Consider the following 13,734-nt stretch of genomic DNA (forward strand, 5'->3'; position numbering starts at 1 on the left):
ACAAAAAATTAGATTGCAGATTCTTATATTTCAGTTAAAAAAATGATGTTTTATGCATTTTTCTTATACCGTTAGTAAAAGTTTAAGCTGTAAAACATTAATTTTCAAACGGAAATATGAAAATCTACGATCGGATTTTTTGTCAGTAAATCTTATATCATTGGTTTGCAGATATTTAAGTAAAATTTGCTCTTTCCTAGACATAAAATAAAAAAGTTGTAAAAATGGTATATCTGAGAGAGTGCAGCTTTAAGGCATATGATGTACAAGTAAGCTTATTTTTTCATGGAGCTATCGGCAATAATGCTAAGCTTTGATCTTGGTATCTTTGGAAGATGTATTACTTGTTAATTTTAAATAAAAAATGACGAAATTCCACTGTACATATTGTAATGTTTTTGTTCTTTATTTCGACTGAAATGGTACATCATGTGACCTATTTTTCAATCTAAATAAAAGGTTGTTTGTCATTCCTGTTTCCGTTGGTTACTGGTTCTTTCGCTACACATCACACCCTTTCAATCGATACCAAAATAATATGGGATCACACCGCATCCATGCAATTATTTTAATTAAAGATGCACTCTTACTCCCAAATAAGATTTACCACAATTAATAATATTGTGTTAGTATTCCAAAAAGGATAAATAAATGTCGAAAACATGGTTCTGATGAAGGATACCGACTAAATTTGAATGAATTGAACATAAAACACGGTAATTCTACCGTATGAGACTATAGTAGACCACAGTAAATCTTTTAACATTCACCAATCATTTAATGTTATTGCGCTTTCTGCTATTAAATACACAATCACAATCTTGTTACCAGTGATTAATATTTTTATGCCCCCTTTTGAAAAAAGTGGGGTATATTGTTTTGCACATGTCGGTCGGTCGGTCGGTCGGTCGGTCGGTCTGTCTGTCGGTCGGTCGGAATACCAAATGGTTTCCGATCAATAACTTGAGAACGCTTTGACCGAGGGACCTCATACTTGGTATGTGTATTGGTCATCACCAGCAGATGAACCCTATTGATTTTGAGGTCAGTGGGTCAAAGGTCAAGGTCAGTGTGACCTTTACATGAAAAACGGTTTCCGATCAATAACTTGAGAACGCTTTGACCCAGGAACCTCATACTTGGTAGGTGTATTGGTCATGACCAGCAGATGAACCCTATTGATTTTGAGGTCAGTGGGTCAAAGGTCAAGGTCAGTGTGACCTTAACATGAAAAACGGTTTCCGATCAATAACTTGAGAACGCTTTGACCCAGGGACCTCATACTAGGTAGGCTTATTGGTCATGACCAGCAGATGAACCCTATTGATTTTGAGGTCAGTGGGTCAAAGGTCAAGGTCAGTGTGACCTTAACATGAAAAACGGTTTCCGATCAATAACTTGAGAACGCTTTGACCCAGGGACCTCATACTAGGTAGGCTTATTGGTCATGACCAGCAGATGAACCCTATTGATTTTGAGGTCAGTGGGTCAAAGGTCAAGGTCAGTGTGACTGTAAGCTCAAAAAAGGTTTTCTGATTGTCCATATTTTATTTTCTTATATAGTAGACAGTAGAAATTTATATGTCACTAAATGCATGAGTTGAAGTATCAGTTTTCAGTGAACATCTAGTTTAATTATGCCCCCCTTCGAAGCAGAGGGGTTATATAATTGCTTTGCACATGTCGGTCGGTCTGTTGGAAGACCAAAGCTTGTCCGAGTGATAACTCAACAATTCCCGGACCTATGGTCATCAAACTTGACATGAAGATTAGGTATGACCAGTAGATGACCTGCCTCATATGCATCCAATGACAAATCAGCTGTCATTTCAGTCCATGCATATTTCATTCAATTGTCCAAATATTTCTGGCAACTTGGCGCTCAGGGGGCATAATGTTTGACAAACATCTCTTGTCCATAAATGCATTATTTATTAAGTAGTTAAGGGTTTATCACTCAAAATTTATGTATGTTATACATGTGTATGTATTGATTTTGAATAAGAGTGTCACTTTAAAACTTTTTTGCATCAGTTGTGAAACCAGTTATAACATCATGATATTAATCACTCACATTTGTCGGGCTAAGTGACCTCAATTTAAACTGACTTGCGCCCAGACCAGGCCCCAATATCACGAAAAAACTTAAGTTAAATCTCAATCTCAGTCTCAACTGATATTTTACCACAAAGCATCAAAAGTTATTCAAAATAAGATATGATTTTACACCTTTGAAAAGGTAACATATAAAATGTTGATTTAAGCCTAAATTGGTCAAGATTCCAGGAGAATAATATTTTACAGCCAAAAATGTATTTGAGTACAATTTATTGTTGTTTTTTTTAAAAATTACTCAACTGTATTTTTTTCTATTGAATTAAGTTTCTTTGAAATATTGACTAAGTCTTTTTATTAACAGATTCTATTAGAAAAAAATATTCGTTTAAAAGTATAAAAATCATTTATTATGTTATTTTGATATCAGACAAAAAGAAATATTGTAGAACAGTTTTTTTTTAAATAACTAAAAAAAGTAAATTCCTAATGTTTCCATTAGAATTATACATGAGGTCTGAAATTATACACTCAGTGGAATCAACACTGAAGTATTATTTGGGATAATGAAGCTAGTGCTTGCTCTAGAGCGGTGGTCAATTTAGCATGTAAAAGTTGATTAAGCTCACAATGGCTTACCCCAGTAATCAATGAAGGAATAAATATCCCGACATCCAGGATGTGGTTTGATAGGTGAACTCAAGGGGGTGTCAGCAAGTCATGTTCATGCTGTAACATTGCCATGAAATGACATTGTGTTGAGTGCAAGACCCAGGTCTGTAAGTCATAGGTCATACATTCAGGGACTTTTAAATTACTTGGCACAAATTTTACATTGAGAAGCCCAGTGTGTTAAGTGCAAGTTCTATGGCAGTAGGTCAGAGGTCGCACTTGAGAGTCATTTAATTGGTCAAAAATCTATGTATTTAGCTTATGTCCTGACTGAAACTTGGCCATGCAAATGTACAGATGTTCTCAAGTAGCTGGCATGTTGCATGAACAGCATCAATAAAACAATGTGTGTTCTATATCTATAAAAACACTTTGATATTTTTCTCATCAATTCCTTCTTATAAAATATTTTGTTCATTTTATTTAACGGCAGTCTCAGCATTGTTGGCGTTTCACTGACAAAGCTGTTGTCTTAACATAGTGAAGCATTACTGAGCATGTTGAGTTACCCTTATCAATATGTATGCCGAAAATGGATATAAATATATTCTTTGCTACCCATGTTCAACATTACTAAATACAAGTCAAGTACAACTTTGTTTACAATCCACAAAGGTTTGACGGAGAAATTACACCTTTTCAAAGAAATAGGTTGCTATTCCTGTCCAGGCAGCTTGTGGGGTATTTATATCTACTGTGACAGTTGTACAATGTAGTTATGTATAAGATTGAACAGCTATTATTTCATTTTACAGTTGATGATGGAGCGTCGTGATGGGGCCAGCGTTGTATTGATGAAGCGAGGAGTTGGGTTAGATGTGACCTTGGAAAGCATGGATGATAACCGCATACATCAGTTCCACATGCCACACAGGTACGAATGCTTAGGATTTTTTAGAGGTTTTAAGGTTGTGTTGAAAGCTCTGTAGGTTTATTTAAACGCCTGAGGACGTGGACATCATTATGGAGAAATTTGATGGAGTTGAAAAATACATCACAAGAAAATTTCTTTCTAACACATGTAGGATTATGAAAAGGCATCACAGCTGTAAATGTGCCATCATCATTGAATATGCTATATTGCTGTTTATAATATATAATCATTGTGCTTTCGTTGTTTGATGTGACATTACGTTGTTCATTATGACATGTGTGTACATGATTTATATTAATTTTGTTTTAGTGTTAACAATAAACCTGAATGTTAAGAAAATGATGCAAAGAAATTCCATTTATATTTTCAATAATAAGTTTGCTGTTTTCATGATTGAAATATATTACAGGACAGGTTCAATAGGGGATGTAAATAACAGCAACAACAGATTTCTGACTCAAATGTATTAGGTTTGGTGCTACATTTATTGTATTTTGGTGGAATGTATTTTATGAGGTCCTGACAACCTGACAGGTTTCAACTGTATATTCATACATGTATATCACTATGAAATGAACTCCTGTGTTACATTCAACACATTTCCATTAGTTCTGCAGAATTCTAGTTGTATTGGATAAAACATTGTCTTGACTTAGTATGTTTTGTTCTGGCTTAATCAATTGTCAAATTTTACCCTTTAAAAACTGGATAAGCAGTGTAATCCACTGATAGGACTCTAAGTACATGATTTTTCCATCAGTAACATTCCTATGTGAAACCAGGTCATGTCACGACCTGCCAATTAGCATGTTTAATGTAATATCATTGTTATACCACTATCATTAACAACCTGTAACAAACTGTCACACACCAGGATGGTACGGTCCACTTTTTATTTCAGCTGGTACTCTTGTTACCCCGGAAAGTTATTTGAAATTGACTGAATTAGAGAAGTGTTCCGGTGTATTGAAATACCCCATACTGAACCATACTCACTTCCTGTTACCTTCAGACACTGTCAGACATAGACATGTACATTTTAGTGTCTATCTCTGCAGAAACATTGTGTTGCCAGGAGTAATCTTTAAGGGGGACAGTGCTGGCAGACTTCATACTGACACACTATAGACTGGTACATTTTAGGTTGTATCCCTGCAGATATATTGTGTTGCCAGGGTGTTGCCAGGGGTAATCTTTGAGGGGGACAGTGCTGGCAGACTTCATACTGACCCACTATAGACTGGTACATTTTAGGTTGTATCCCTGCAGATATATTGTGCTGCCAGGGGTAGTCTTTGAGGGGGACAGTGTTGGCGGACATTATACAGTGGAAACTCACTAAACCGGAGAAGGTCCGAACTGGGTAAAAATTCCGGTTTAGTGAGGATTTGATGTATGGAGTAAGTTTACTCAAAATATTGGCTTAGGGATTTTCTCAGAATCTCTAATGAGATTCATTTTGTCCTCTAGGGACAGTTCAATTCTTCGACGTTTAGACGGAGGTTGAGACATGATTAAAGCACATGCAAAAGTGATAAACATAATTAAACATTTGTGCGTTTTTATAATCATCTTTTTTTCCAAGTCTTCAAATAAAACAACTTGCGTAATTTAATACTTGTTAAGTATGTTTGATAGTTTAATAAACGCACTGCTCTAATTTGATTCAATCATAGAAGTCTTAAGATAAAACAACCCTCCAAAATGATCACTTAATAACCATTTCTAGTTCTTTATTTTCTCCAACAAACAAATTAATGTTTCTATCAGTTTTCTTTTCACAAGTTTGATTATCGTGCAGCCATCAATCCACAGCGCAATCATGATTATCGATTATCTAGTTAACACAACATCACAGGTGCAATATTTAACGACGCACAAGCTGTCAAAACAAAGTGATTCGCGATATTCTAATACACAAAATCATTTTGACATGTTTGAACAAATATATGTCCGTTTTTTTGAGGTAAAATTTTGTTGACAACTAACAAATTTTCTCGATTTTTTGTCCGGAATTCCGAAGTTCCGGTTTTGTAGGGATTAATTTACATTGAAAAAAGAAGGGGAAAACAGGGACTCTGAAAAAAGTCTGGTATCCCGAGGATTCCGGTTTTGTGGAGATCCGGTTTAGTGAGTTTCCACTATATCATCACACTATAGACTGGTACATTTTAGTGTGTATCCCTGCAGATATATTGTGTTACCAGGGTGTTGCCAGGGGTAATCTTTGAGGGGGACAGTGCTGGCGGACATGATACTGTGTTTCACTATAGACTGGTACACTATATTTCTCCTGGTACCCTGTGTTGCCGGGAGGGGACACATGTGAGGGTGACAGGGAAAGGTGTACAGGGTAGCTGGAAGACTTCATAATGTCATGATAGACTGGTTTATCATATTGGATAAAACATTGTCTTGACTTAGGTGTTTTGTTCTGGCTTAATCAATTGTCAAATTTTACCCTTTCAAAACTGGATAAGCAGTGTAATCCACTGATAGGACTCTAAGTACATGATTTTTCCATCAGTAACATTCCTATGTGAAACCAGGTCATGTCACGACCTGCCAATTAGCATGTTTAATGTAATATCATTGTTATACCATTATCATTAACAACCTGTAACAAACTCTCACACACCAGGATGGTACAGTCCACTTTTTATTTCAGCTGGTACACTTGTTACCCCGGAAAGTTATTTGAAATTGACTGAATTAGAGAAGTGTTCAGGTGTATTGAAATACCCCATACTGAACCATACTCACTTCCTGTTACCTTCAGACACTGTCAGACATAGACATGTACATTTTAGTGTCTATCTCTGCAGAAACATTGTGTTGCCAGGAGTAATCTTTAAGGGGGACAGTGCTGGCAGACTTCATACTGACACACTATAGACTGGTACATTTTAGGTTGTATCCCTGCAGATATATTGTGTTGCCAGGGGTAATCTTTGAGGGGGACAGTGCTGGCAGACTTCATACTGACACACGATAGACTGGTATATTTTAGGTTGTATCCCTGCAGATATATTGTGTTGCCAGGGGTAATCTTTGAGGGGGACAGTGCTGGCAGACTTCATACTGACACACTATAGACTGGTACATTTTAGTGTGTATCCCTGCAGATATATTGTGTTACCAGGGTGTAGATATATTGTGTTGCCAGGGTGTTGCCAGGGGTAATCTTTGAGGGAGACAGTGCTGGCGGACATGATACTGTGTTTCACTATAGACTGGTACACTATATTTCTCCTGGTACCCTGTGTTGCCGGGAGGGGAAACATGTGAGGGTGACAGGGAAAGGTGTACAGGGTAGCTGGAAGACTTCATACTGTCATGATAGACTGGTTTATCATATTGGATAAAACATTGTCTTGACTTAGTATGTTTTGTTCTGGCTTAATCAATTGTCAAATTTTACCCTTTCAAAACTGGATAAGCAGTGTCATCCACTGATAGGACTCTAAGTACATGATTTTTCCATCAGTAACATTCCTATGTGAAACCAGGTCATGTCATGACCTGCCAATTAGCATGTTTAATGTAATATCATTGTTATACCACTATCATTAACAACCTGTAACAAACTGTCACACATCAGGATGGTACGGTCCACTTTTTATTTCAGCTGGTACACTTGTTACCCCGGAAAGTTATTTGAAATTGACTGAATTAGAGAAGTGTTCCGGTGTATTGAAATACCCCATACTGAACCATACTCACTTCCTGTTACCTTCAGACACTGTCAGACATAGACATGTACATTTTAGTGTCTATCTCTGCAGAAACATTGTGTTGCCAGGAGTAATCTTTAAGGGGGACAGTGCTGGCAGACTTCATACTGACACACTATAGACTGGTACATTTTAGGTTGTATCCCTGCAGATATATTGTGTTGCCAGGGTGTTGCCAGGGGTAATCTTTGAGGGGGACAGTGCTGGCAGACTTCATACTGACACACTATAGACTGGTACATTTTAGGTTGTATCCCTGCAGATATATTGTGCTGCCAGGGGTAGTCTTTGAGGGGGACAGTGTTGGCGGACATTATATCATCACACTATAGACTGGTACATTTTAGTGTGTATCCCTGCAGATATATTGTGTTGCCAGGGGTAATCTTTGAGGGGGACAGTGCTGGCGGACATACTACTGTGTTTCACTATAGACTGGTACACTATATCTCTCCTGGTACCTTGTGTTGCCGGGGGGGGGGGGAACATGTGAGGGTGACAGGGAAAGGTGTACAGGGTAGCTGGAAGACTTCATACTGTCATAATAGACTGGTTTATTATATTGTGTGTCCATGCAGGTACCCCTTGTTGGCAGGGAAAACATGTGAGGATGACAGTGGAAGGTGTACAGGGCTGCTGGCTGACTTCATTCTGGACCATGCTCGTCTTCCTGTTACTACTATTACAAATGACCTGTTTCACACAGCAACAAGGTAATTCTAGGGAATGGTATTACATAATTCGTTAAAGGGCTAAAACTATTCTCTCATGTGGGTTTTAAAGATAATTTTATAGTTATATTTTTGGTGCTTTAACTCATATGATTTAAAATTGTTTTTGTCAAAGGTCAAATATGATTAGTTTTACATTAAGGCCCTCACAATTGTAACAGATTTAAACATGTATTGTTTTTAACTAAAGAGGTCCTTTATATCAATAGAAGTCCAGTTTTGGGCATTTTCAAGGTTATGAAGACTATTTTGAAGAATATGGAGGGCTCTTCTACCCGCCCCGGCGTCAAGCAAGATGGGATAACTAGTTGATACTTCACACAGTTGTTCAGGGCCGTCAGGCTTTTAAGTTATATTACTGTGATTGTCTGACAATGGTTTTTGGACCCTGATTTAATTTTTTATTATTTTTTTTTCAGCAAGTTGGGACATATCTCAAAATCAGTTTGCAATTTGAGGCATAATACAGTTAAATGAGTAACCTTTGTATGATCCTGATAAGAGTTACGTCCCCTGTTTTTCACTTGCATATATATCGTGTCAGTCACGCATGGTAATCAGTTATATAATTGTCATATACAAAGCTTAATGTCATAGAAAAAGCGGGGTAATAGTCGACCAGGCTGTTGCTAGGATTTGACGTATTCCAACTGTTAGTAAACAGAGTTGACATAGCAATGGTTGCCATAGTTTTATTTTCTCGGAAATAGAAATGGGAACTGAATTATCACTCTGCTGACATTTATAAATGTTGTGAGTAGTAAGATTTTTTTAAGTCAAAAATGATTAACAAAGTAAGTTTTTTTTTTCCTTTGTCATGATGTTTTTGAAAAATGAACAAAAAATATAGTTTGCTAAAAAAATGGATTTTTAGAAATTTAGGGAGATCTCTTACTGATATGCCTCAGCATTGTGCTGTATTAATTTAGGGAAATATGCACCCAGACTTATTTTGGTAAATGTCAGATATTCTGTATTTTTTTTGTTGAAATCATTATATGTTGAAGAAAGTTGGGGTCAGATGACTATTGCTTGAGTCATTTGGTTAGACCCCACCATTTCTGTATATCAACTTTTTTTATATATATAAAAGGCATTTTACAAGCTGAAGTGGAGTCGTAACTTTGCCATAAGCTTGAGGCACTTGACATACAATGGCTTTTTTGGGGGTAGTTTTGGGGTTTGACATTCATCTGGAAATGCAATAACAATTCAAATCATTCAACAAATTGTCTCCTTGATAAAAAACTATATTGTGAAATGTACTGTAAATTGATGTTTTAAGTGACACAGATTCTTATAAATTGAGGATTCAATATATCTCCTTACGAGGGCTTCGCATTTTTCTGTGTCAACTACCAAGCCATTGCATGCAATTCTTCGGACATTTAAATGATGATTTTTTTTTAACGATGAACTATTTGAGTTATCCTCCCCTGTGTACTCATCATGGTCATCAAATTTTATGATATTTGAGGGGTCTGGCTACCAGTACCTGAGACATAGAGTTATGCATTTTGATATTGGAAAACATTGGGATATTCATAAGTTAAGCTGTCCAATGTACAAATAAGATTTCATTTCATTTAAACATTGTAAAATGTTGAGGCATGGTAACCTTATATATCTTTGACATGATTTGAAGTGATATAGTTGCTAGCTTTGGCTTTTTTGGCATGTTTACAAAGTTATACTGTGGATTGCCTTGGCTATTTTTTTTCAAATTTCTGCTCTGCTATTGCTCCGGCAAGCAAAATCAGGTATTTAATTCATGAAGTCAGCACATTAAATTGCCACTCTTGTATAGCCAAAAGAAATACGCTCACTGGGAACAGTTTTCCACGTAGGGGGTAATGTTGTCTCATCAAGGCGAGGTTCCACTATAATAATTCATTTATATTAATCTGCTAAATAATTATGTTTGTAGCGTTTTGCCTGAGCATTCAAGTAAATTCATCTGTTTTTCGTTACAAACGTTTTTTGTCAGGTAATATGATTGCTGATTGTTATTGGTTTCTAGACGGTTAGGGTTAAAGCTAATAACATGACACTTTGTTTATTTCAGTATTTACAAAGAAGAGAACCTGCCAATACTAATAGTCATGGGTTATGCTGACAACTTTACTGATTCCTCTGCCTTCTACCAGGTAATAAAAAATATAGAGCAGTTGCTGAACCTCACTGAAACATATATGCGTGGACTTTTTCTTACTCCTTCCATGCTATGTAGTGCGAGACATATTGTTTTTAGCGTGGATGTCCGTCCGTCCGCCCGTGCGTCCATCTGTCTGTCTGTCACTCTTTTATGCCTGCTTCTTATTTTGTAAACCCCTTGAAAGGTTTTTGTGAAACTCTGATCAAAAACTCACAAATACAAGTTTTATTAAAGCATGCCTTGTTGAAAAATATCTTAATTAATGTCCAATTTCAGTTAAAATAAAACAGAATGTTAGGGACATCACGACTCATCCCTCACACTATGTGCTTTCTTCCAGTGTTTATGGTAGGGTGGGATCAAGTTTCCCAAGGAGTGCTAATGGCATTGCAAGATTACAATCTTCATACAGGATGAACACACAATTTTTTTTTAATCCAACCTCGAACTATCCATCTGTTTGTGTTATGTCAAGAAATTGCACTCCTCATACAGGATGAACACTCAAAAAATCTTAACCAAACCTTAAACCAGGATGGAATGATCTGTCAGTTTGTGTTAATTCTAAAACAGTGTGCACTTTACATTCAGGAAGAGTCTCATAGGCTACCAGGATATTTTATTTTTCAGGCATAAGCTATTTAGTGTCAAATAAAAGTCAAGCACTTAATATTTCAAATCCAGCTTACAAGTGAAAAAAGCTTGCACCATGTTTTGGCACACAGCAAACACTATACCTGATACTGCAGCTGTCAGATCAGTACAGACATTTTGTTTAACCTGCCAACATAATTACTGGCCCTTTAAATATGACGAAAATACTTAAGTCAAATCTCAATCTCAGACTCAAACCATTTTACCACATAAAAGCATTTTATGATTCAAGATCTTGTATTTTTTTTATACTTTTTGAAAGTATATTTTTTAATTGAATGTTTTGATAAAAAAAATATTGATATTTCAATGAAAAAATCATTCTAGAGCAAAAAATATGTATACTTGAGTAATTGTTAAAAAATAATGTATTGTACTCAAATATTTTTTGGCTGTTGAATATTTTTTCTTTTGGAATCCTGACCAAAGGCTTTAATCAACATATTGTATGATAGAATGCGCTCTAAAAAGGTGAAAAAACATATGAAATTTAATTACTTATGATATTTGGTGGTAAAATGAGTTGAGATTGAGATTTGCCTGATATTCAGGGCCTGGTTGTTTACTTACAATTTAATAAATGCTATAAGACTAATATAAAAAAAATCCATTCCATGCTGGCTAAGAATGCATATTGAATGTCTTATTACCACTGTTATTATCACTCCATACCAACAGAAAGATGTTTACCCGGGCAAAATGGTCTTTCATATTTGTTAGTACGATCTGTACTATATAACGTAACCATGGCATTGGCAAGATTTTAGAAAAGGAAGAGGTAAAAAAATTGCAACAAAGGAGAGCTTGAGGATGTCTAACTATATTTTGTGTTTTTATGCAGAGTACAACCACCATCTGGCATATCTGTGAAGTTGGCTAGCAATTCTTGAGAAATATGCAAAATCTCACCGTAGCATTCATATACTGCTTGAATGCACAAAATCAAGAATGGCCGTTATATTGAAATACCATTCGGAGTATGTTGCAATAAAATTATTATTGATGTCATAAAGCCAATTAATGCAAAATGAATGAAGAATGAGTGCCAGTTGTGTCCTTGGGAATGACAAAATATAGGTATTACTTTTGGCATCAGTGGCATCAATGGCATCAGGTAAATATTGCCGCCTTGAAAAAACAGTGCATCTTGTCAAGTTGAGGCAACACAGTCAACCGAGGCTTTAGCAGAGGGTTTACAAGATGTATATGCATTTACCGGGTGTTGACAAGATGTATATGCATTTACCGGGTGTTTACAAGATGTATATGCATTTACCGGGTGTTGACAAGATGTATATGCATTTACCGGGTGTTTACAAGATGTATATGCATTTACCGGGTGTTGACAAGATGTATATGCATTTACCGGGTGTTGACAAGATGTATATGCATTTACCGGGTGTTTACTAGATGTATATGCATTTACCGGGTGTTGACAAGATGCATATGCATTTACCGGGTGTTGACAAGATGCATATGCATTTACCGGGTGTTGACAAGATGCATATGCATTTACCGGGTGTTGACAAGATGCATATGCATTTACCGGGTGTTGACAAGATGCATATGCATTTACCGGGTGTTGACAAGATGCATATGCATTTACCGGGTGTTGACAAGATGTATATGCATTTACCGGGTGTTGACAAGATGTATATGCATTTACCGGGTGTTGACAAGATGTATATGCATTTACCGGGTGTTGACAAGATGTATATGCATTTACCGGGTGTTGACAAGATGTATATGCATTTACCGGGTGTTGACAAGATGTATATGCATTTACCGGGTGTTGACAAGATGTATATGCATTTACCGGGTGTTGACAAGATGTATATGCATTTACCGGGTGTTGACAAGATGTATATGCATTTACCGGGTGTTGACAAGATGTATATGCATTTACCGGGTGTTGACAAGATGTATATGCATTTACCGGGTGTTGACAAGATGTATATGCATATACCGGGTGTTGACAAGATGTATATGCATTTATCGGGTGTTGACAAGATGTATATGCATTTACCGGGTGTTGACAAGATGTATATGCATTTACCGGGTGTTGACAAGATGTATATGCATTTACCGGGTGTTTACAAGATGTACTGTTCCTCTCAACAGCAGGCAATATTCATTTTGTTGTATGCACCAAACTTACTTTATTTCTTTTATTAAATCATTTTTTTATTTTTTTTTGCAAACTTCACCATTGTTATATGATACCAAAATATGGACAAAGCGCTCTAAGAGCCCGTAAAAAACGGTAGAAGGTAAACCCTGTATAGCATCATACTTTGACGTCAGCATGTAACATTGCGCTAGGGGGTAACAGTGCTAGGTATCGGTGGGTTACATAATAAGAAATGCTGGGTAACTGCGGGTAACAGTGTTGGGTAACCACGGGTAACAGTCCCATTAACCCAAGTAGCAGTTCTGGGTAACTACGGGTAACAGTGCTTGGTATCCGCAGGTAGCAGTGCTGGGTTACCACGGGCTAACTGAAAATTGTTGCCTGTCAAAGTTTACTTTGAGTGAGGTATAATAATAACTTAAGTACTTATAGTACAGTCAAAACTCGTTGGCTCAATATTCCAGCGTCCCCGGCTAAAATACTTTGAGCCTGGTTAATATCAACTGATTAACCAACTGGCAATGCTTACTGAATGTGTTTTTCTTTGATATGTTAAATACATTATATAAAGTCAAGTTTACCTAAATTGTTTTATTTTTTTTATTTTATGCTATTTTCCTACATATTTACCGCTCCCACATCATACTGTTGACCACATTACTCATTCAATACTATGACAATGCCATGTTATTTTTCCTGATATAAATGCACAATATTTTTTTTATAAG

At 36.4% G+C, this 13,734-nt stretch overlaps 1 protein-coding gene across 1 annotated transcript in view; it reads left to right on the top strand.

Moving 5' to 3' along the window:
- The window catches only part of LOC128214358 (uncharacterized), a 121,058-nt gene that overhangs the window by 77,794 nt on the left and 29,530 nt on the right, over positions 1-13,734 (top strand). Inside the window, exons 17-19 of the mRNA XM_052920779.1 lie at positions 3,483-3,601; positions 7,914-8,048; positions 10,132-10,213. Of these exons, the coding sequence (XP_052776739.1) occupies positions 3,483-3,601; positions 7,914-8,048; positions 10,132-10,213 (336 nt within the window). The remainder of the gene's footprint in view (positions 1-3,482; positions 3,602-7,913; positions 8,049-10,131; positions 10,214-13,734) is intronic.

The sequence above is a fragment of the Mya arenaria genome, chromosome 13 (assembly GCF_026914265.1).
Source record: "Mya arenaria isolate MELC-2E11 chromosome 13, ASM2691426v1".
In the NCBI taxonomy this organism is placed as follows: Eukaryota; Metazoa; Mollusca; class Bivalvia; order Myida; family Myidae; genus Mya; species Mya arenaria.